Source organism: Scomber japonicus, chromosome 1, assembly GCF_027409825.1.
Source record: "Scomber japonicus isolate fScoJap1 chromosome 1, fScoJap1.pri, whole genome shotgun sequence".
NCBI lineage: Eukaryota > Metazoa > Chordata > Actinopteri > Scombriformes > Scombridae > Scomber > Scomber japonicus.
The window spans coordinates 17,552,495-17,577,137 of record NC_070578.1 but is presented as its reverse complement, the minus strand read 5'-3'; the positions used below and the strand labels follow the sequence as shown (position 1 = coordinate 17,577,137).

At 39.5% G+C, this 24,643-nt stretch overlaps 2 protein-coding genes across 3 annotated transcripts; one reads left to right on the top strand and one right to left on the bottom strand.

Moving 5' to 3' along the window:
* Positions 1 to 1,364: 1,364 nt before the first annotated feature.
* On the bottom strand, positions 1,365 to 4,727 carry mis12 (MIS12 kinetochore complex component). Its single transcript, XM_053317489.1, has 3 exons — positions 4,624 to 4,727; positions 2,886 to 3,300; positions 1,365 to 2,198 (listed from the first exon to the last, which is right to left on the bottom strand). Exons 1-3 carry the CDS (start codon positions 4,725 to 4,727, stop codon positions 1,929 to 1,931), a joined length of 789 nt encoding a protein of 262 aa, XP_053173464.1. The 3' UTR covers positions 1,365 to 1,928.
* Positions 4,728 to 5,213: 486 nt separating this feature from the next.
* Positions 5,214 to 14,006, top strand: ppm1g (protein phosphatase, Mg2+/Mn2+ dependent, 1G). 2 transcript variants are annotated; one of them, XM_053322842.1, is made up of 14 exons: positions 5,214 to 5,320; positions 5,553 to 5,691; positions 6,329 to 6,398; positions 6,872 to 6,957; positions 7,229 to 7,358; positions 7,613 to 7,724; positions 7,911 to 8,104; positions 9,276 to 9,454; positions 9,564 to 9,695; positions 10,543 to 10,645; positions 11,182 to 11,313; positions 11,630 to 11,759; positions 11,926 to 12,025; positions 12,410 to 14,006. In XM_053322842.1, the coding sequence occupies exons 2-14, from the start codon at positions 5,581 to 5,583 to the stop codon at positions 12,614 to 12,616; spliced, it is 1,686 nt and encodes a 561-aa protein (XP_053178817.1). In that variant the 5' UTR covers positions 5,214 to 5,320; positions 5,553 to 5,580; the 3' UTR covers positions 12,617 to 14,006. The 2 variants fall into 2 exon arrangements, with proteins under 2 accessions (XP_053178817.1, XP_053178811.1); XM_053322836.1 differs by having other exon boundaries at positions 9,273 to 9,454.
* Positions 14,007 to 24,643: the final 10,637 nt, after the last annotated feature.

Sequence of the window (24,643 nt, the reverse complement as noted above, 5' to 3'; positions counted from 1 at the left end):
CACACACACACAAACACAAACACACACACACACCCGTATTTCAGGAATGTTGTGGCTAAAACAAATGTTTACTGTTTGGACCTGTTGTTGTTTGTGTACTTTCACCCACTTCCAATTGTTGATGTTGTTGTGGCTGTAAATCAGACTTCAGCAACAACAATATAGCTTGTGTTATGCAGCTACAATAGCTGAACACTGTGTGATTGTAATAATGATAAATAATGCCATTCCCTTCTCACTTGTGTTCTCTGCATCTAAAGTTCAGAGGTAGTGATTCATTTAACTCATTTTTAGCAGCCATATCTGCAATTATATCAACACCCTGTGATTTATACACATACACACATAGTATCCATGTTAAAAAATGACCATGTAAGCAAACTTTAAAGGTAAATGTTGAAACTGCTGTAATGAAGAGGTAAGATGCATCATATTGCACAATAAAGACTAACAAATCAACTGAAAAAGAAGTGAGTGGGTACCCTGATGGTCTGATTCATGTAACATGTATTATTATTAGTGGGGAAGCGAAAACACATTTATCAAACCAAAAATAACAGTGTGTCATTGATGTGAAAATACAAATTATGTTTCCCACCGTGTCACTATAAATTAAGATATGTGAATGCTGCCACCTGCTGGTTACAAAGCATCAATACGTTTTTACATGACACATTTCATCGAAAGTTAGCTCAAATGAAATGTGAAATAGTCACATTAACTCATTAGAATCTACAACTTACTTCCCTGATGTGATAAATGTCCAATGAAGATTTTAAAAAACAACACTACAGAAAATGTGAAAATATCCCTTTAAGAGTCACATCTTCACCTCCTGAAGTGTGGGATAGCAGCTGCAGTCAGCTTGAATTTGTGCAGAAGCCTCACAGCAAAAAATCTACTATTGATCCACTGATCAATCATTGATGACTAAAATGTGATTATTGGATGTTTGAGCTTCACTGTAGATGCAGGATGCTCTCTCTGTGTGCAGTTTGAAACTGGAAGGCTGTTTTCACCTTCATCTGCTTAAAGAGGAAAGTTTCTCTGAGTTTGCTTAAAAAATCCTGCTTAAAAAGGGGGACAGGAACTGAAACAATATTCATCATCAGCTGACGCAAAGTCAGAGATTCCCAGTTTTGTTTATTGTTCATTTTCTGACCAAATGATGCAGCATTGACACATTGGACACTCATGCCACATATCAATATATGAGTATAATGGGAGAGATATGGAGAATAGACTGATTTTGACCCCTAACCCTAAACCACTACATTGAGCAGTTTAAAGGACATTTTTTCCCTCCATGTTTTCTTTTATTGTGGATGTTGTTTTTTGGAGAATGCAAATAAATAGCTGCTTATTTCAAGCACACCTCCATGCCAATGTAAAGTTTTGTCTTCCTTACACTTCACAGCACTAACCTGCACCTCATTGCACAACAGTATATTTTAATCTTTTATTAATGTTACTTTGGAAAAAGTGTAGAAGAGAAGCTTTGCTCTCATGAAGCAGAAATATCAGCAGTTACATGTTGTAGCATTAATTCATTGGTGATTTATTATCTCCAAACAAGACAAAAAGTGTCTTGTTGTTAATCGTCAGAGAGTGATGAAGACAACAACACATTATCTGCATTAATGTTATCGTCTTGCTGTTATCTTGCTGCTACAGATGTCTTATAAATCCTCTAATCTCGATCAGGAAGAGTTAAAAAGATTATACACGCTCTGGAGTAATGTCTGTTATGAAATATCAACAGGAGTATGGACACACATCCAAACCACAGAGAGTAGGAGCTGAGCTGATAGTGAGCAGATCATGGAATAAACAAATAATCAACTCGCACTCTGCAGAGCTCCATTGTCCACGTATTCATTGCATGCACCAATGTGAAATTTGTGAAATATCACAAATGTGAGTTCAATTCAGTGAGGGGCTTTGCTGCAGACCTCCCAGACAGCTTCCTGCAGATTCTTTATGGACTCCATCACCAGGCGAAAACTTTCATGGAAGCTGCCATTTCCTTCCTTCACCCAGGCCGCCTGGAGCTCTCTGACCCACGTCAGGATCCCATCCAACTGCTTCTGTACCTCCCTCTGCTCCTCCAGCTCGGCCAACAGGGCCTGTCTGGCACAAACTTCTGCTTCGTAGGCCCTCTGCAAGTCTGCCACAGACGACTCCAGTCTGATCACCTCCTGAAACCAACAAATCACAGATACATGTTTTCAGTCCAATTCTACTAATTCAACTGCATTCATTTTAGCTTAATGTACCAAATAAAATTGTATGTACAGTTATATCACATGAATATGATGCATCATATCAGTAAATATTTTACTTTAAAGTCTTTACAACCACATTACTTTAGTAGTGTCAGACTGTACCTAGGTCTGGGCAGTGGGCAATACGTCTATATTATATTGATATAGTGACATGAGACTACATTTCTTCTCAGATGTATGTTTGGATGTTGTAATATCGTGATATTACAATATCGTGTTGTCTTTTCCTGGTTTTAAAGGCTGCATTACAGATCATCAATCATTATCATTTGATTGATGATTGAACTTACCACACTGTTCTAGCTGTTGTATTATTGGTCTTATCCACGTTGTCATAATGTCCATATTATTGATGATTATTTATCAGAAACCTCATTGTGTAAACATTTTGTTAAAGTACCAATAGTCATCCCTACAATATATCGACCAGCTCTATTGTAACCCTGACATTGTCCTTCTGCAATGATAAAAATGGAGACAACTTTTAGGTAAAAAGGGACAACCTTACAGACTACATCGCTGCTGTGAGTAAATTAATGAAACAATGGCTTGTTGATACTGAACCACAAACACTCCCCCCTCCTCCTCCTCCCTTCCTACCTGCAGGTCCTGCGGCTGGTCTCGGTGTGTCAGGTCCTCGGGCAACAGGACGTTTGGCGGCACGGTGAAGCAGCGGGTAACGAGCAGCGACTCCATCCGCTCAGACAGCTGCTTGAACCGGTCTAAGAGGACTTGCTGCAGCTCCCGGCTGCACTCCCGGGCCCGGCACCGGAGCAGCTCCTCGGCCCCGTCCGACTCGCCTTTACTCAGCTGCCTCACACACACCTTCTCCACGACCAGTAGCACGTCCTGCAAGCAGTCCTGGAAGGCGCTGTAGACCCGCAGCATGCAGGTCTGCGGGCTGAAGCCGAAGAACTGCGTCTCGTACAGTTTTAAGGTGGACGGAGAGAGACTTTCCGCCTCTACGTCCACTTCTCTACATCCATCCATTTCTGTCTCCTCCCCAGGTTTCCCGCTTCACTTTGAACCGCCGGTGTTTTGGTTCGTGTCTACACGATAACCCCACACCCGCGAAAGATCTCGCGAGAGTGATCATTTTAACCCACACCAGGAGCGTTTTCCAAACCTAACCAAATGTTTTTGTTCCTTAACCTAAACGGACGATACGTATGCACAGCGTTGTCACATCATAAAACATAATTATTGTGTAGAGCACACACAATGAGCAAACAGTGCGTAAATCTCGCGAGAGTTTCGTAAATATAGGGTTACCATCTACACAGGCCTTTCCTTCTTCCTGGTGTCATTTGGTGGTCGGTAAACAATGAGATGGTGCTTTACCGCCACCAGTCGGTACTACATGTATGCTCTAAATAAATGAATCAAATTAATTATCGTATCCATTCAAACAGATTAGATACTGGGACAAAAATATAGCATTTATTTCCTGAATTTCTTTGTAAAAAAAAAAAAAAGTAAATCATACTTAAAGTTGTTTTCTCACAGTCTTTGAATTATTTGTTTAAATTAAATCTAGCTTAAAAGTAATAGCACTAAAAACATCTGATCATTAACATATCACATAATTATAAAAAAAGAAAATATTATTACATCCTTCTTATTGTTTGAAGAGAAAAGTGTAAATGTTTAACAATATCAACAAAATGCCAATAGGCCTACAGTTTTTCTGGAGCCTGTATTTTGTGATGGCCTTTTTGCTTGTTGCCAGTAAGACCTTTAGAAGATAAGTGTCATTTTTACACAGTTCTTTCAGGATATTTCCAAGATAAAGGGTGTGAATGATGTGAAGAGTCAAGTTTTGAAGAGAAGTTATTGTTGTTGTTGTTGCTGTTGTTGTTTGTTTGTTTGCTTGTTGTTTTTTTGTTATAGCATGAGGTTTAACTCTTCCACAAAAGAGGCAATTTCTTCCAAGTCCGTTCTTTCTTAGGAGTAGACAAAATTAGCTCATAGACATAATACTCATAATAAAGAATCTGGTGCTTAAGTGCCAAAAGATTAAGCACTAGAGCCTGACTGATATATCGGTCAGCTAATATTATCGGCCAATATTGGCCTATCATAGATATATCAGTATCGGCATATATGCTGTCCGATATGTACTGATATTTTTTCATGTTATATAGGCAGCAATTAATGTATATTTGATCCTATTAACACTTAGTTATTTCGTGAAACCTATACTAAGGTATAACTTCACAAGATGCTCCACATCTCCATACTCATTTTAACACAGGCAGCAGACTGCTACAGATGTTCTACCAGCCTCTTTGCCACAGTGTGCTGGGGAGGTGGTATCAGGAGCTATGGTGAAAATAACCTGAATAAGCTGGTGAGGAAAGCCAGCTCCGTAGTGGGGATGGAAGTGGATAGTGTGGAGGCAGTGACAGAGAAGAGGTTGAGAAGAAAGCTGGAAGCTATCATGGAAAGTCCCTCTTATCTTTTCTATGCTGATCCAGGAACATTGCACACATGTAGATAATCTCAGGAACTTCTGAATATTGCACATGTTTATATTGCAGATGTATTTACACAGATTGTTTACTGTATATAGTATTCTATTTTATATATTTTATCAGTTTCAACTTTAAGCTAATCCTTTTTCTCCACTGTATAGCCTACTGCTTGTGTGAATTTCAACAAAGGGCGATACATCTTATCTCATCTTATTTTATCTTATCTTAATGTTACGACTTTATTCTTGAAATCTGTAGGGTCATTTCCCCTCTCATTGTAGCCATAATACTTCACACTGTATTATCTATTATAATTATTATTTATTATAATTATCATGTAATTATCTACATACATGAAACACCTGGCCTTGACGTATGACGCACTCAGAGGCCACGCCCCCTGGCCGGGAGGCTGCGTGCGCTGCTTCTTCCTGCGCGGCTCCTGCTGGTGCTTCTCTGTCTGTGTTGTTAGCGGCTTCTTCCTCCACACGTGTGGTCACTTCTATGTGAAGCTCTCTCTTTACGGGACCCGTTCATAAGCTCATCCCGCAGCCAGAATAGGTATGTTTTTTTTACAAGGGACACTGAGAGGTGACGGCTGAAGTTTAGCCGGGTTTGCTCCTGTTAGCACGGTGACGTTAGTTAGCTTTGTTGTTGTGCCGCTAATGTTAGCCAGCTAGCAACCGTTACTAGCCAGAGCTAGATAACGCAGCTCCGAGTTACATATATTCGGAGGTATACGTGTGTCTGTGTATGTGAAGCTCTATTTTACTTCTCAATGTCTTCTCTTCAGGTGTAAAGCCATAAGAAACCGACTGACCATGGGGGCTTATCTGTCGCAACCGAACACCACCAAGAGCTCTTTCGATGGCGGCAACAGCAACATGAGCTACGGCTTCTCTGCCATGCAGGGCTGGCGAGTCTCCATGGAGGTGAGGCGGACCAGAGACAACCATGTTGCCTCTCTGGTGTTTCTACAGATGTGAATGGCGCGATGGGAGTTTTTTCTCTCTCTCTCTGTACAGGGCTGTTTGGAGTGGGCCGGTGGCTAGTCTCTTTCCAGAGTTGTGCCGTCGGCAATGACTCCTCAACTATCTTTTCCCTTTGGCATCAACTGGAGTGATGTGTGAATAATCAATAATCCACTCCAAGGGTGTTTTTATTCAATCGTCTGCTTTTCGTGCCCTTTCTTGTCTATGAGGAAAGTACCTCCCTGCTGCAGACAGCATGTGGAGCTCAAGTGTCTTTGTCTCATTTGGTTACTTCTATTGTGAAAATCAGACATTGATTGCCAAAATCTGGTGTAAATCAATTGGCCATAACAGATCAGCTCTCCACAGAGAAGCAATATGTTAATATGGTTTCTAAATGCATGTGAGCAATTCAGTTTAAGGACACATATGAACATGTACAGTTGATCAGCAGCACATGATGTTGGTGCAAGAATCTCCTATATCCCATCTCACTCACCTGCCCAAGAAGATGTAATGGCTTTTTTTCCCAAGATTGCCATGTTTTGTAGCAGTTGTTTCTGTGCTAATGTGTATTTTTGTGTTTGCTATGTCACAGGATGCTCACAACTGTATCCTAGAGTTTGATGAGGACACAGCCATGTTTTCTGTGTATGATGGACATGGAGGTAAAACAGACACATACAGTCTTAAGTTCACACAGTAGTTTTTAACAGCACGAACCATTTCTATTATTAAGATTAACTTTATTATCCCAGAGGGAAACTGGTTTGCAGTGTATGCAAAAATAAACTATATATTGTTATTATTATTATTGGGATCTATTTGCTAAACCTATGCACTTATAACACTTCACATTTCTTGTGTCCTACCTAATCCTTCAAATGTGAATTCACAGCATGTGCTGCCCACAAATCCTGCTATCTTAAAGAAAAACATGCCCATGGCTCACATTTGCTCTTAAAAGCAGTAGTCAGAGACACAAGTATTTGTGTTCCTGATTTCTGGATCACAGCACACATGTATTGTCATGCGTTTTCCATTGTTTCCTCCTTTTTATTATTTGTTTATCAAACTTTTTATGAGTACTATGTGCACACGCCTATCCAGAGAATTTATATAACCTGCTATTCCCATTTAGGTGAAGAGGTGGCTCTGTACTGTTCAAAGTACCTTCCTGACATCATCAAGGAGCAGAAAACCTACAAAGATGGCAAACTGCAAAAGGTGAGAAACTTCATAAGCTGTGGTCATGATCTGTGTTAAACAAAGAGGACAGAGCGGAGATCTTCATGAACAGATGTATGCTGCACAACTGGAACATAGTTACACATTTAGTTGAAGTAAAAGCCATGTGTCATGAGTGTGTGGTCTCTTTTCCATTAAAGGAGCAGACTTTGTTCCACAGACCAAATCGAAACACTCTCTGAACACATATGCAACATGAATCTCAACAATCTTGTTTTTACTGACATACCTTTCTGTGTGGTGTTTCCAGGCTCTGGAAGATGCCTTCCTGGCCATCGACAGCAGAATGACCACAGAGGAAGTCATCAAGGAGCTAGTCCAGATCGCTGGACGGCCCACAGAGGAGCCGCCTGCTGAAAAGGTGGCAGAGGAGGATGATTGTGAGTATTCCCAAAACTATTTATGTAGCAATATTTGATATCAGGAAAATAAAGTTGTAATTTGGTGGATGATTATGATGAATTAAAATCGTTGAATGGTTGTTACAGTTGTTTTTAGTGACATCATACCTCCATATTGACATTAGTATAATAAACCAGGAAGTACAATTAAGTTTTGTTTGTATACTGCTGGTAGATTAGAAATGGATGTACAATCATACTGATGACGACCTTTCTCTCTGATCTTGGTCCAGTGGACAACGAAGAGGCAACTTTGCTCCATGAGGAGGCCACAATGACCATTGAAGAGCTGCTCATACGCTACGGCCAGAACCGCAATGCTGTGAAGCATGCTGCTGCTCTCAGGTAGTTTGACTTCTCATACACTGACAAACACTCTGTGCAAGTGATGAAGTACGTTGAGCTCTGAATCTAATTTGTTGAAAACGGCATATCCTCAGTGGTGGCCTCTGCAGTAGTTTACATGTACACCAATAAAATCTTGGATGATTTCTGTTCTCGAGTTTGAAGCAACTTGTGTCCTCTTCCCAGTGCGGCAGCTAAGAAGGCAGCCTGCCCGCACCCCGGGGGCTCGGGAGAGAAAGGGGAAGGACAGGAGAAGGAGGTACTGAATGGAGAGTTGGAGGAGGAGCGCAATGGGAAGGTGAAGGAGGGAGAAGGAGCAGCAACATGTGGGTCTAAGCTGCGAGCCTGTCGGAGAACAGGAGGTGAAAGTAGTGATGCAGGTATGGAGCTGAAATTAAGGAACAACAAAAACTTTCAGGTTTTAGTTCAAGCTAATTTCAATTTTGAAACGAGTTTCCTGTCATGCAAAAATGATTTAGATTTTTAAAATACTGAAAATATGTGAATTGTTTCTATTCATGCAGTACTGGGGCTGCATATCATTTGGATTTTATTAATTCCCAGTTTCAATGCCAATACGGTTTAAAAAAAAAAGGTTGGATCTTTAGATAACAAAATATCTTAATTCTTTTAAGAGTTTGCTTTGATTTTTGTTTCATTAAAATAAGTTAACTTGTTTTTTTTTGACTGAATATTCTGCTTTTGTTTTGAGTGCTTTCTCTCTAATCTTTCCTTTGATGACAGAGTGTCACAGACGCTGTAAAGTCCAGTTCATGCTTTGCACACGGTTGCATAAATACTTTTTTTGGAGCTCCTTGGACACAGATGCACCACACATGTGCACACTAGTAAACAGATTTGCAGCATGATAACTTTCCAGAGTTGTAAAATCCTGCTGTGCAGTGTTTTTCGGATCAGCCTTTAAACGCAATAATTCGTTACTCCAATCAGACTTGCTGAATCATATTTCATTGTCTCATCGGCACTTTAAAAACACTCCCACACAAACAAAGCATTTTGTATTGTTTTACACAGGACTGTTTTCAGTCTGAGTACAGCCGGGGTGCATGGTGTGTCACAACTAGGTATCCCTGACTCTGCTGGAGGTGTTAGTGCTGGCTGATGACACACATCAGACACTGGGCATTATTTCAGATCTACGCCATGTTTCCTTAAATGTTTGTACAAATTTGATGTGCTTTGTCGTTTCTTGTAAAGCCACACTCTTGAGTGTTTACTGGGGTCCATCTTTCACTTTTGATGTGACATTAGTCACCTCTGCTCATATCTAAATGACGTAGACAGGTCCTTGCAGATCTGTAGGCTTTGTTTGCAATAGTAAAGGAACTCCTTAAGCAGAACTAAAAAGCAAATTTGGTCATGGGATCAGTTCTTGGCATTTTGGATTCATTTCAAAATTCGAAGCAGTTTTTGTTTCTCTAATCTCTGTATGACAATAATCTCAAATCACTTACATGCAGCTTCATTAAAAGGTAAATCTGAACACCTATTAATCATCATCTTCATTTTGTGACTTCTCCTTAAAAGCAGCAGGTTGTGGTGGATCGGGAAGCTCGAATGGAGAAGAAAGGGCTGGAAAAGCAGAAGGAGATGCAGGTCCCTCCTGCTCTTCTTTGTCCTCCAAGGCTGCGGGAGACTCCAAGTCTAGGTTCTTTGATGACAGTGAGGAGTCTGAGGAGGGAGAAGAGGAGGAGGGCAGCGACGAAGAGGTGAGGAAGCAGAAACAATCATTTCTGGCTAGTAGTAAACTCTGTTTGGCAGTTGTGGTTCATTCACTCAGACTGACTTTCAAACTTTGCGTTTTGTGTTTATTATCAGGATGGCAGCGAAGAGGATGAAGGAGACAGCAGTGAGATGGAAGAAGAGGAGGATACAGAGGAGGGGGAGGAAGACTCTGAGGATGAAGAAGAGGAGGAAATGTGTCTACCTGGAATGGATGGCAAGGAGGAGGTGTGTACATGGAGGTGTTGTACTAGCATGATGCAACTGACTAATCAACAGTGTAACGCAACATTTCATGGATAAATTATAATCCACTGGCACTATGACAGTGATTTATAGAGAAATGATGTGAGTGCTGAGAGTGATTCAGTCCCCTGGAGAGCGAGAACAATAGCGCAGTGCTTACAGTTTAAATGTACTGATGAACTATTATCCACATTGTCTTAAAGCGTTGAGCATTGAGCTCTCTGTCGTCTTTCCAGTCCAGTCATGGGTAGTTTTAAAGTGTCAGTGAGTAGTGCCCAGTGCCCACGCATACATAATGGATGTATTGGATTCTTTTGACATTATTCAAGGATTGTATAGGTATAAATATAGAGAATGAGAAATTAAAAGAAGTAAAAGTTGTTGGAAGACTGTCCTGTAGACAAGTTTTTTATGTTCCGTTATATTATGTATGTTTCTGTTCTTCAGTGGTTCAAAAGAGAAATTACTAGAAATTTTTTCACTTTTGGGAAATAGCCATGTGTGAAATAGTTGTTCAGACATTTAAAGAGCACATCTGCAATTTCCAGCTTTGAAGCCAACTAACACCCCGCAGTAAGTTGGGCGGCCACATTGCAGCAGAAGCCAAATGAAATGATTTGTGACGACTTTGTGTAAATAAGAGAAACTTGAGTAGCTTGAGTTAAATCCTTTTCTCAGCAGCAGACAGTCAATGATATTTTGTCATTGGGTGTAATACATTGGAGCAATTTCACAAATAGTTTTTATATAAATGGGTTTTAGTCGTTTTCTGTTGGTGTAGGACATTGGTTTTACCATTGTGTGAAATCGGTCATGTTTGTATTTCCAGCCTGGCTCGGACAGCGGCACCACAGCTGTTGTGGCTCTGATCCGAGGGAAGCAGCTCATCGTGGCCAACGCTGGAGACTCTCGCTGCGTGGTGTCAGAGCGTGGTAGGTGTAAAACATTTAGTCTTTTTTAAAAAAAAAAAAAAAAAATGTAACAATAACATTGTCAATTCTAAATGTTAAATTGTGACGTTATCGTGTGAAATCAAAAAGTCAGTAAGTTATACTCAGGACCCTCAGCTAGTTGTCTCTGTCCCCTTATATCATCATATCAGTTTTTTAAGCATATGATGATTGTAGATAATGTGGATGTGCTAATTCTTCTAAAGATTTCAAGATTGTTTCTTTTTTTAAACCGAAAAGCTGATTTTAAGTTTGGCATTGTTAGTTTGAAGAGATGCTATTACAGATTTCAAACTACAATCCCTTTCTCCTTTTTGAGGTAAATCTTTTCTTTTATTGCAAAAATTCCCATTTCCCCTCTTAACCAGGTGGTATAGTCATGTTATTGACATGGGCTGTTGCCCAATTACAGCAAATGTGTGGCTCTCAAAGGATTGCAACAGAAAAGCACAGTGACCCAGATTTTTTATTATAGGGCTTTTCTGTAATCATGAAGTGTGAAATGTGTGTGACTGTAGGCAAAGCTGTTGATATGTCGTACGACCACAAGCCAGAGGACGAGGTGGAACTGGCTCGCATTAAGAATGCTGGAGGAAAGGTGACCATGGACGGACGGGTTAACGGTGGACTGAACCTCTCCAGAGCTATTGGTATCTAAAAACTTTATACTATACGTTTGAAATTAATATGTTTTGGTTCATGATGGTTGTGGCTTAAATAAGCTCACTGTATTTAGTAATTGTGAAGTGATCTCATTTGTCATGTATTTGTAATGCATTTATACCTTTTTTGCAGCATTTAGTTGTTTGTAATGCCATCAGTAGGTAAACTTTAACTAATTTAAAGAGAGTGATTATATTTTGGGGTAAGAAGCTGTTGGATTACATGTGTGCTCACAGTGGAACACTAAGATAAACACATTTGTAAGCAGACTGCAATGCCGTTAACTTGGTCTCCGACTCTCAGGTGACCACTTCTACAAGAGGAACAAGGTTCTGCCCCCAGAGGAGCAGATGATTTCTGCGATGCCGGACGTTAAAGTTCTGACGCTCAACGAGGACCACGACTTTATGGTCATTGCCTGCGATGGCATCTGGTGAGTAGCATTTGTCACTGTAATGTATTATTTATTTAGTCATGATTTAATATTCAGGCACATTTTCATATGCTAATTGCTGTGTTATACACCCAAGTTTGTTTTTCACTTGCTGTGTGTGTGTGTGTGTGTGTGTGTGTGTGTGTGTGTGTGTGTGTGTGTGTAGGAATGTGCTCAGCAGTCAGGAGGTGGTGGACTTCATCAGTGAGAGGATCAAACCAGATCAGAGTGGCAAAGTCAGACCCCTCTCATCCATAGTGGAAGAGGTGAGAGAAAGCTCCTTTTTAGACGTTACACATCATCATCATCATCATGCGGTTAAAACACTTCCGTTTCTGTTATCAATTCCTAGGAATCACTTGTGAAGTAACATACATATCACATGTTTTTACAGTTTTCATCAATGCAGTAAAAATTATATCTTAATGTTTTATTCAGACTAAAGTGCAAGAAATATTAAAAGCAGTTGATTGGTACTCTGTTATTTGTACATTTTTAATACCTGCCGAAAGTGTGTCAGTGCCTTTTTCTTATTCTTATTCTTATTTCAACTTTAGTTAGCCATGAGGTCTCTTAAGATACATCATCTCTTTGTTAAGGGGATTGCAGTGTGTATCTTTAATTTCAATTCCCATGTGTCCTCCTGACAGCTGCTGGAACATTGTTTGGCCCCCGACACATCTGGAGACGGCACAGGATGCGACAACATGACCTGCATCCTCATCACCTTACGGGCGCACCCCTCGACCGCTCACAACCAGTCAGACGACACAAAGAAGAGAAAGCACGAGGAGGAGGCAGACCAGGCCGAGCCGGAGAAGAATGGAAACGACAGCAAAAAGGCTAAAAGTGACTAAAGAGAAAGAGAAACTGTCCCGCAGGGAGCAGCTGGTCCCAGACTACCCCAGATACACCAGAGACACATTCTCTTCAAAATTAAATCCTTACCTCACAGACATCAAGTTCACCCTAAAACAGAATTTACAAACACTGTACATAACGCTCCAGGTTCAGCTCAACTAAGATCCATCAGGATAGTGTTTTTTTGTCCTCTGTTTTAGGTGGATTCTCACTCTAACAGCCCCCTCCAGTTCTTTCTTTTGTTTGGTCTTGTTGAAAAGAAGCTGGACACATTTTTATTTCCTAAATTCAGACGGGGCAGACTCACAGGCATGCCACGCTCATCATTTTCCAATTATTTGTAGCTAGTAGGAAGATGGAGGAGGAACTAGTCTAGTGTGTATTTCTAAACACATTTTAGATATGAACTGCATTCATGTTAATGTCAAACTGTTGCTTTAGTGGGAGCTGTAGCTACCGGTGTCTGATTGCTGTTCATATTTTACAGCCTGACACATTTTCATTGCAGTTTTACGATATGAAATGTTACCTTTCCAACATGAAGTTGCACAATGCTCTGCTGGTGTTGTGCCCAAATTACAAGCCAGTCATTGTATCTTAACCAAGTGCCATTAAATACCATGAATTCCTTTCGTATGCACCATTTCCCATCTTCATATTAACTGAACCAGTGAAGGGACCTGAAATGGCTGCAGAATGATTGACATCACATTAGAAGAAATGTATTTTCTCTCAGAGTAATGAGAGGAAACACCATTGTCCTGTGATACCCAAATTTATGATTCACGATGCAGTGAGAATGTGTGCTCGTCTCGTGTAGCACTGAATGTGTTGGTGCCCTGATGCTGATATCTCACCCAGAGTTTCTTTAGGGGGATTTTGTGTGAGTCACTTAGCAATTAGACTCCATTCTCCCAAAGAGAGAAACTGAAGGGTTGGGGGTTAGAGTCCAGTTGCTCTAGTTTGCGGTCTTATTTTGCCCCATTAGGGCTCATTTACAAGTAATTATGATTTCTTTTTTTTCTGTCTTGCTGGTCACATGATGAAATGAGTCACCATCATCCTGCCTTTTTTTCATTCCTGCTTTGTGTCTTGTCTTGATCAATATCTTTAAATGTCCAGAGGGATAAAAAACAATGTCAGGGTTTGTGAGGAGCGAGTGTATTTTCATCTCTGTAAGATATGAGAGCAGGGGAAAAAAAGACAAGCCAAGTATGTCCAACCAGAGAGAGTCTGTGATGTAAACTGCTGCTGCAGCAGGAGGTCCCCGGCTGACCCACCACATGCAGCTCGTCTCCTGGACTCAACCTTCCTCCACCTCATTGACTCCCTGTATTTTCCATCGTAACATCTTTTTAAGATTTAATCTAGGACATGTTTTAAGTATATATATATAAAAAAAACTATTTCCACTCAAATGTTTTTTTTTCTTTCATTTTTGATGAATCAGTCCTCTGGCAGTTTTTTAAAAAATCCTCTTTGCGTGCACATTGTGGAGACGCTCTGACGCTGGACTGTGGAGAGGATGCAATGAGTTAGATTTTTTGATTGGAAATACAATTTGACGTTCTAAGCACCAAGACAGTGTACCTGTTGAAGATTTTTTTTTTTCTTTATTTGCAGAAGCCTCATTTAAACCACATTGTGACTGTAAGTTTGTTTCTAGTGTATCTTGTCACCATGCCCTTTTTTCTGTACATAGTTTTTTTCAATACTTGTAAGTGAAGAAAGAGAAAAGGCTTTTTCTTTGTAATTGTGAGTCAATGTAACATTTTTGGTGCATACTCTTTTGACACCAGTATGTAAGTACATACAAATACATTTTTTTAAATAATGAGAGGACTGTATTTCTGTCTTTCTTTCAAAACTAGTGTTCAAGGTTTCATAGAATACATACTGTGAACATCTGGTTTTATATTAATATCTGGTGAATAAGTTGAACTGACTAACACATTTTTTATCAGGCACAACAAGTGAGCTTGATCATAGTGAGGACTCAGTTTGACTATAAATGGGAACATGGTACCAGTTGTAAGTCTGAATCATCAGTGTTTGGTTACCGCAGTCTCAAAACACCAGAGTTTAAATGTCACGAGAAGAATTATATGGACAAATGTCAACATAAAACAAAGTAATAAATATATATCTTTTGGCTCTTTTTCAAAATGTGACATGGCAAATCTCCCACTATGTTTAACTGATTTTTGAATGTCATCCCATTCTTACAATATGCAGAAATCCACAGTCAATAACTAAGCATATTAATGTTCACTTGTCCATGCCGTTATTTGGTTATATATTGAAAATGGTGATTTAATGGGAATGGAAAAGACAATTACTGTTCAAACAACACATCACATAGTGTATACGTTCTATGTTTGTGAAAATTAGGAGATACAAGAAATAAGAGCAGGAACACAAGAACTAAGACAAAGAGCTATTGTGAGGTTTAAATGTATTTTAACAGAGGTGAGTTTAATGTTTTGTGTGGGGTTATGTTTGTGTGTGTGAGTGTGTGTGTGCAAGAGGTAGTACTGTGTAAGTTTAACAGGTACAGAGCCTTTACAAAGAACAATTTTGAGAAAAATGATATTGATAAACTACAGCATTATGTTAGCCTGTTAGTATGTTTAACCAAAAAAGGCTAAATAGTTTATTGTGTCATTAATTTTTTTCTCATTGTTCTCATGTTATGCATATTCATAATCATGTTTTCTTGAATATTGAATGAAATTACCACAACTTCAACACAAATTAAGTATTCCATCATAAGAATACTAGTTGCTGGATTTAATGGCAATACACACACACACACACTGCTCAGAGGCCAGGAGGGGAGGTGTCAGCAGAATCTTGCCTCAGGACCTCTAACAATTTGTTTAGGGGATTATTATAGGATATAATTAAATTGTCCATTTTACAAAACAAAAAAGAGAAAAGAATAATTTAGACGTGATGAAGGTTAAAGGCGACACAACTCTGTTAATGTTACTCTTCACAGCTCATTTCCACACACATTCCTACAGATGGCAGCAAAGATATTTGGACCACTTACATACAGTAACCGTGTGCCATGAGGGCCAAAGAGTCATCCTGAGCAGAGAGTGCAACTGCTGATCACACACATCTTCAACCAGGGAGTGAAATGAAAAACCTCCATGGCACACAATCCCTCTCACAAAGCCACAGTGTGTTAGTTGTACTTTAAATCTCCGTAGAAACAGCAAAGCAAAAGAGGACATATACATTAGTCCCCATAAGCCTCGGGCCTCTCTGTGCTACCCTGCCATTGGCTGCTGCCCTTACGTCCTGGTGGTTGCTCCGCTCCCTGAGGATCACTGTTGCTGCAGGAACAATAGAAAGCGAGAGAGGAAACACACTGTCCTTGGAATCTAAAAATGTCATTGTAGACACACGCACAGAAGCATACACACATTTCCCCCCTGTCTTTAAGGGGCAGGATGTTTTTTGTTCTCATAGTGTAGATTAGTGGTTCAGTGGTGTGTGTGGACGCAGTGAGTGCGTGCAAAGTTTGTGAGTCTGGGTGTTCATTCTCGTGCTAACAGAGACAGAAATACAGGCCAAAATACACTCTGGTTTGTGTTTGTATCTGTGTGAACGTTACCGTTTTGTCCTTGGCCTTGTGGAATGAATATGATTAAAACTAGTCTGTTCTCGGACAGACTACAATCCCCAAAATAAGAAGCACCGCTGCCTCTTTACCAGCCTAAACAAGGTCCTGAATGACAGCTTTAAGGCCTGTTTCAGCTACCAAAAATCAGTTATCACCAATAATATTATGATTTCAGAGCTAACGGTTTAGCAGTTTCTCAAACAGCAAGGCTACTGTAGGTAGCTTTTCCAGGCAGATTTTCACTAAAATGTTTCCAAAGGGCTACTATGATGGAACTGAATGGCTGCCTTGTCCAGCTGTGTGTGTTAGGGGAGTTACTTCTGTCTCAAGGCTCTTAAATCTGACTGATGGCAGTGGAGAACCACAGGAGTCCAACTAGACGTGCAATTGTACATATAGAACACAGTGTGTGTGTGTGTGTGTGTGTGTGTGTGTGTGTGTGTGTGTGTGTGTGTGTGTGTGTGTCATAGGCTACTTTTGGGGACACATTTCGGACTCGGTAAAAAAATGGGTTAGTGATTAAGGTAAGAGTTACAATAAAACTACAGGAAATGAATGCAAGTCTATGTAATGTCCCCAAAAGTGACCATGGTCTGATATGTGTGTGTGTGTGCCGTCTAGTCAACAGGTCTTATATAGAAAGCTAGACCACAATAGCAGGTTGTAGTCAGACACTGTAGGCATTCATCAAGACTCGCACAGTCTTTTTCGATCTCCTGCTCTCGTTCCTCAAACTGTACTGGCCCCGTTGCCCTCACATTGCAAAGTTCAGCAATGTCCCAACACACACACACACACACACACACACACATTCCAGCGGTCACAGTAGTGCCGTTTAAATACGAGCTGTGGCCAAAATTAGCTTACTATAAGGTTGTTTTCAGAGTCGCACACCTATAATCTGTGTTTCTATCACTAGTAGTTGTTGTTATAAAGGATTATTATATTAACACATCACAGGCTCATATAGTAAGATCTTATCCCAGTACCATACTGCCAACAGACAAAATTAGCAACTAACTGGTGAACACAGAGGAAAAGCAGATAAAGAGATGTTTCCTTGAGGTGAGTCGGTGCAGACCAAAACAGAGCTAAAACAAGAGTGGTTATGAAATTTGTCAGGTGGACACAAACATGACTTGTTGCTCTGTACTGGATGTGTAAATAGCACTGCCTCTAAATGACCAAAATAGTTTAATGCAGGTTTAATGTTTGTGCAGGTTTGTATGTTTTCTCAGTGTTTCTGTGGATTTCCTTCCACTGTTTATTTGACAGCTTTAGTTACTTTTCAGATCAAGAATTGACTCAATGGATAAGCTATTATAATAGTAGCTTTTAAAATACAACATATTGTTAAAGATGAAACCATTGGTTTCCAACCTTTTGGGCTTTTAACATCTTGCACAAAGCAGTGTGTAGATGGGCTCACATTTCAGATGTCTATGAGTTGTTAACAGTTCCACCAAATAGTGATTTTCCCCTCTAAACACCAAAAACCAAAGATTAGAGAAAAAGTCAAAAAACTGAAAATAGATTTGTGTACCAGAACATTTTTTTCCTTCTTTCCTCTCCCATTAATCATAACACGGCCCCTCACATTTATCTGCTGACCCTTTAGAGGGGCCTGACCCCTAGTTTCAGAACCACTGGACTAAATAGCTGACTGTATATAAAGTAGTATAAACTAGCTCAACCTGCAGCAGCTACACCAGTAACATGCTGCTCTAACACTAATGCTTCAGTATTAATAATCTATTGATGTCATATATAATATTGTATCAGTCAGAGGGACCAAACCACTTTTTCCTGCACGACTTGTAAAGGAATATTTTTACATTGCTGTATTGATACTTTTACTTAAGTAAAGGACCACTGCCTAAAACCAAGACTTAACAGTCCTTTGAAGCAGTGAGGAAATATCCTCAATTTCCAAAAATGTCATCACAGTTAAGGTCTAAAGGTCCAATTGGACTTCATAAATGATGACCATGTACTACTACACACGCACACACACACACACACACACTGGAAATAGGAGGATGTCACAGTCAGCTGTTCTGTTTCTGGCAGGATGTCAGTTCCAGACACATCCTTTGTGTGTGTATGTGTGTGTGTGTGTTGCCTTCATCTGTAGTTCATCAGGACCAAACTAAGCATGTTGCATAAACTGATGCACAAAAACAGGAAAACTCCCCACGTCCTCTCTTCTTTTCTCCTCTCTTCTGCCCCTCCACCTCCCATTTTTCTTCTCCACCCACGGTCACTTCCTTTCACCTCTTCTCTCCACTTCCTCTCTTTTTTTCCCTCCTTCTTTTACAACAAAATCTCTCTTTGTGTTTGGATATTTTCCCTTCTTTCTTTTCTATTTTCGTCTTTTCTGATCACTTTGTCTGGCCTCCTCCCCTCTCTCTCTTCTCCATCCTCCAACCACTTCCACCATGCATCTCAGACGTCAGTCATGATTTACTTTATATGTAATTATTGCAGATAAATGCGATTCAGGAACGTTGGTGATCCTGAGGTTGCCTTTTGAGATGGTGGAAGTGTCCTTTTCAAAACATATGATCATCTGAATCAGTGTCAGTGTTGTCAGTTTTGTCTTTTGACAGCGTCTGATATGTTCTGTCATGATTTAATCTGCTTACATCATTACCACAGACAACAGCCTCCTCCTTTCTGATTTGCAGTCATATGAAACAGATCTATTCACTGTAGTCTGGAAGACGTATTAGTAAACTACTGGTAACCATGGCAACAAAACCTTTTTTGTCTGGCATATTTTTCTATTTGTTTACTTGGTACTTGTAAAACATGTTTATTCTACTTTGAGGTAAAGAGAAGGTGAATATACAAAGGTAATACAATAGGGTTAAAATGACTGGATCACACCACTGTATTAATTATGACTCATACCACTGTATTAATGTTATATGTTGTTTGATGTTAAATTGGTTTTAGTGGTCTGATCTGGATGACAGAGTTTTAAACATGTTGGGAATAAAATCTGAGACATCTAATCAAATGAGTAATCTTCTAAATAAGACATTAAAAGTATCACATGTGTTTTTATAGTTATTTATTTGTGTATTTTTTTAACAATTCCAGTTTATAGCCTTTCATTGTTTTAAGTTTTGTGATTAACATTATTTTTTGTTTCTTTCCTATCAGCTGTGTGTGTATGTCTCTCTCTCTCTGTGTGTGTGTGTGTGTGTGTGTGTGTAGCGGTGGTATCAGTCGACAGGCAAATTTTAAATGTAAGTAAACGTAAAAACTGTATTTCTTGTCTGTAGGTTCAAATAAATGCATGAACGCAACTACATGAGGGTTCATCAGGGCAACACATTCCAACACCTGGAATACAGACACAGATGATCGTTCACAAACACACCTGTACACACACCCACACACACACACATAAGCCTGCATACACACGTATCAGGACATGTGCAGTAGGCAAACTCACTCTCTCTCACACACACACGCACACACGCACACACACACACACACACGCACACACACACACACACACACACACGCACACACACGCACACACACACACACAGGGTGCGGTCAGAGATAAGAGGATGGAATGGAAACAAGCAGCTGTCTGATCAGCGGACATACTGCTGCTCTGACATCATCACCTCACTTTTCTTCACTGTCTCATTCTTTCAGTCTTTCTCTGCCACAGATTTACTTCTTTTCTGACTCAAACTGAGCAACGACATTTTTGTGTTTATTCTGCATATTTGCACTTTTCCTTCAAACATACATTTTATCTCTGCCTTGTTCTGCTGTCTGTGTTGTGTTTTCTTGTTCTCTTTCACAGAGTAAAGTACAGTATTACTAAAGAGTGCTGTAAGGTGTACAACTAACAGAGAATCAATGCTTCATTTTACAGTAACAATAACCCAAATACATCATAATCATAGAATGTAAGCATAATGAATTTTGGGGATAAGTACTTGCCAAAGTTAATAAAACATCAATCTATGTTGAAATTAATTTTGTGCAATTGAATTAGCCCAGATGTATTTGTAAATTAGGTGCCTTTCTGAAGCTTGTCCTACCTCATGGTCCTAAGTCAATGAATCAAATCATTGACTTAGGACTCTCGAATCAAATGAGAGGCAACTGAACTGTAGCCAAAAACACTGTTGCTATTTTACAAACCATGCATGAAACCTTTAATTTTAAAGTCCTTTGAGACTTAAAAATCTATTTACAAGACACATCATCCCTCATGGAGAACAGCAGCAGTGGTCAACTTGGCTCCATGATTACAATAGTAACAACGCAAATATTAACATACACAAATAGTATCAAAATGTGCAAAGAAGGTTGGTGCTCCAACATGTGCAAACCAACATGTTTGCTTTTGTCTTTAGCTCGACAGCATAGAGAGCAAAGATAGAGATAACTCTCTACTAGGCTGCAACTGCATGAAACTCTATATATTATATATTATATTCAGAAATGTGTTATTCATTATAAAAACTGTTGGATGGAAGAGCATGATTTTAAAGTAAATAATGTAGACAGATTGTTCATGTTCAGTATAACACACTGGTTGTGTATGACGGCTAAAGCTTTAAGTATGACATCATTTGAGCATTAAACTGTCCACACTGAGGACGTTTAGAGCTGTTACTGAGAGTATTTCTTGACTGTGAGGTTTCATTACTGAGCCGTCAGAGATAATGCTGCTGTAAAAGCTTCCTGTTACCTACATGTCTGCAGTCTGTCAATGAAAGAGCTGCTGTTCTGCTGTCACATGCATTAGGCAGATAGGGACTTTTTCTTCCTGCTACTATCAAGTGTTGTATGTGAAATAAAGGCTTTGTGTACTGCAAGACACTGCTGAACGACTGTCTGAAACAAGACTAAACCATACAAAATCTTACTAAGAGAAACATATTTTAATATTAGTATCAGGCAATTTTGTAGATTCTCTGAAGATCTTGTGATTGAAGAAATCTTGCTTCTCCTCACAGCTGAATCATCTTGTGACTGGATTAAAAAAACACCATCCAAGTAACAGCAGCCGCGGTCTATATGTAGCACTCAGCTCTGGATCATATGAACTGTTGTCTGATATCTCATGACTGCTGGTCTAAACCCACAGATGATAATTAGTCAACCAAGAAAAGTGAACTAATAACACATTTTCAAATCACTTACAACTATTAATGAATGAAAATAAGTCAAATGCAAGATCAGTTTTATTCAAACCATAATGTTGCAGCCCTCAAATGTCAAAGACTGAAAAGCTAGTCAGTTCAAACTTTTTAAGAAAAAATTGAGAGTTAAAGATTTTACTTGAGATTTCTATACTTTGATACCATTTGACCATAGCTGGGTCTTACACTAAGCTGTTATAAAAGGTCCAACTTCCCCAGGTCCTGTAAACTGCTGGGATTTAACAACAGGCTTGTTTATTTAGAATGTGGAATAAAGAATATGGAGCCATAAGATTTGGCTTCAGGATGGTCAAAGAGACAACATAACGCTGACTCTGCACTATATTAAACACATGAAAATAAGACAAAGGCAGCCCATCCTCAATAATCCAGATGAACAAAAACATCTGCATGACACAGATCTTACAAATCAGAGTAAGAATTCAAGTTACTCACGAAGCCCTGAAGTGTTATGTAGATAATTGTGGTAAATAATGTAGAATGATGGTGCCAAATGAAAAGTCAGTGGCTCTCCAAAGATATTCCAAATTATCCTAAATATTTCAGTCTAGATTGATCTGACAGACTGACATTGCCACCCATAGATTCACACCTGTAGCATTGCTTAAAACACTGGAAAATCCCCCAAAACCTTCAATGTCTCTTACAGCAGCAGGAAATGGTAGAAAGAAAGAGATTTGCAGCTGGTTCAGTGCTCTGCCAGAAAGCACTTCAACTGCTCTTCTGTCTCATTAACATTTTACATTTAATGGTTTCAAACAGTCAACTCCCTGCTAAGATCATTTAATCCGCCCTAATAAAGCTTAGCAAAAGTTCAGTCCGGAAGACTATCTTTTTGCATGCTCAAGTCTGTAGTTTTATTTCTTAAACCATCTTTCATTCCCATCCTGCACACATGCTCACTGATCATTTCCTGGCTTTCATTCCCTTGGGTGCCAATTAAGATGTCAGCTGGTTACATTTAACCGATAGCACAATGACACACCTTCATTGTCAGCCTATCATATAACAGCTGTTTTTTTTTAAATATGTTGTTCTCCCTCTCTGCATTAGTGCTTTCATGGTGCTGCTTTACAAACCCCATGTCACTGGCCAGTTTTCACAGATTCATCAGTTCACCCTTAATCAGTTTCATCAGTTTCATCATCCTCCACCACCATCACCTGTGTGCACCAAAGACTTTTGACACTTGATTATTAATATCATCTGTGTAATAGACAACTCTTTTTGCTTCATTCACTTGTCTCTCCTAATCGAATTAAGGCTGTTTGTCTCTTACAGGTGATGATTCAGTTTCATGGTTAACAACTGACAACAAACTCTTATTAATACAGTACAGGGTCTTCCAAATACAGTGCAAAGCTTTGTTGTTTCATCTCTTATTTCCAAAATAATCAAGGCTCAGCCTATTTTCTGCAGAAAAATCCTCCCATGACTCATAGAGGGTTTATCTGATGAACATGACTCCCTGACATTACTACTTCAACATCACATCATGCACCCTCCCTCTCCTCCACTGTCTCAGTCTCAGCTTAAACAAACAGACATGCACACCCTTCACTTCACTCCATATCTCTCTCTTTCACTCCTCCCTGCAGGTTTTTATTTTCTGTATAAAAAAAACCCTGCAGCATTCAATGTGATCCTTCCTCCTCTTCATAATGGTTTCAAATGTGCTCACAATGTAAGTGATGGGGGCCAAAATCCACAGTGTGTACACATTTTGTGCAAAAATGTATTTTGAAGCAGTCCGAGCTGGTCATATCAGGTGGATATCTGAGTTACGGTTAGGGTTAGAGGGACTTTGGTACTGAAAAGACTTTAACATTAAAGGATATCTGCTTGAGTTGACTCATTTAGATGGCTGAAGCTTCATATTAGCTTCATATAAACTTTTAAATGCATTTTTACACAAGAAGGACTGCGGATTTTGTTCCCCATCAGTTACATTGTAATTTCATTATAAAGGGATCTTATAATGGTTAGTATGGACAAAAGGAAGGATAATGGCAAGAAATAAAACAAAATGTTTCAGTTTTCTTTTGGGCAACTGACTATTGTTTTAAGTTTTAAGTCTTTTACTATGACTCATTAAAACAGCAGTTCTGATTGTAATAAAAGACCATTAAAGAGTTTGATGAAGCAGTCGTCATCCACCTCAGACATCCAGAGGCAACAGAGATGCATTGAAGCAGTGTCTTTGAACTCTGAAACTGGGCCTCTCTCTCTCTCTCTCAGCTCACACAGTTGAGAAAAGGACAAAAGTTCTGGCCATGAGCCTGGTCACTGTGTGTGTGTGTGTGTGTGTGTGTGTGTGTGTGTGTGTGTGTGTGTGTGTGTGTGTGTGTGTGTGTGTGTGTGTGTGCGCGTGCGTGCGTGTCAGCTGGTTACATCTGGTTTAAGAGGCCACAGAGGGAGGCTGCTTTCTCCCACCTCTCAATATCAGTTACTAATCCTTGTTTCCCAGAAGTGTGTGTGTGTGTGTGTGTGTGTGTGTTTGTGTGTCTGTGTGTGTGTGTGTGTGTGTGTGAGAGAGAGTGTGATAATCAAGTGTATAACCTTTGCCCAAATTGTGTAAAATTATGTTCAGTATTTAATCTGATATACAGTACATGATGACGCTTAGAGAAAAAAAAATCAATAAAATGAACTTTACATGATAAGCTTACCTTTTAATTTGAGAGACGGATATTGAAAGTATTAACAAATCTGTTGTTAGAATAAACTTGATTTAATAAATGTCATGATGCTCCACCCTCCTCTTTTTCATCTTCTGCCTCTAATTCACCTGATCCATCTTTTTTGTTGTACATTCTCACCTCTCATCGTTATTTGAGACCTGCTCTTCTTCTGAGTCTCACCTCAGCTAATCACCTGACTCACAATCAGCATCAGCGGTCTATATGTAGGCAGCTATCAGTCACTATCTTCTTTATGGTGTTTGCTGGTCTGGCTGTTTTTTGATATGAGCACCAACAGTCTGTCTATGTGGCTTTAAGGCAGATTTTGTATATATTAGCTTTATTCCACTCTCATTACTCTCCTGAGTTAATGAAAACAACCTTTTTCACAGCAAATGTGTGTAATAGCAGGAAAATGTGTAATTTATAACATTAATGATGGCATTTCATTTAGGTGAGCCAGTCTCTGGACTGTGCCAAAGACTCTTTTGGGAACCTCATGGACCT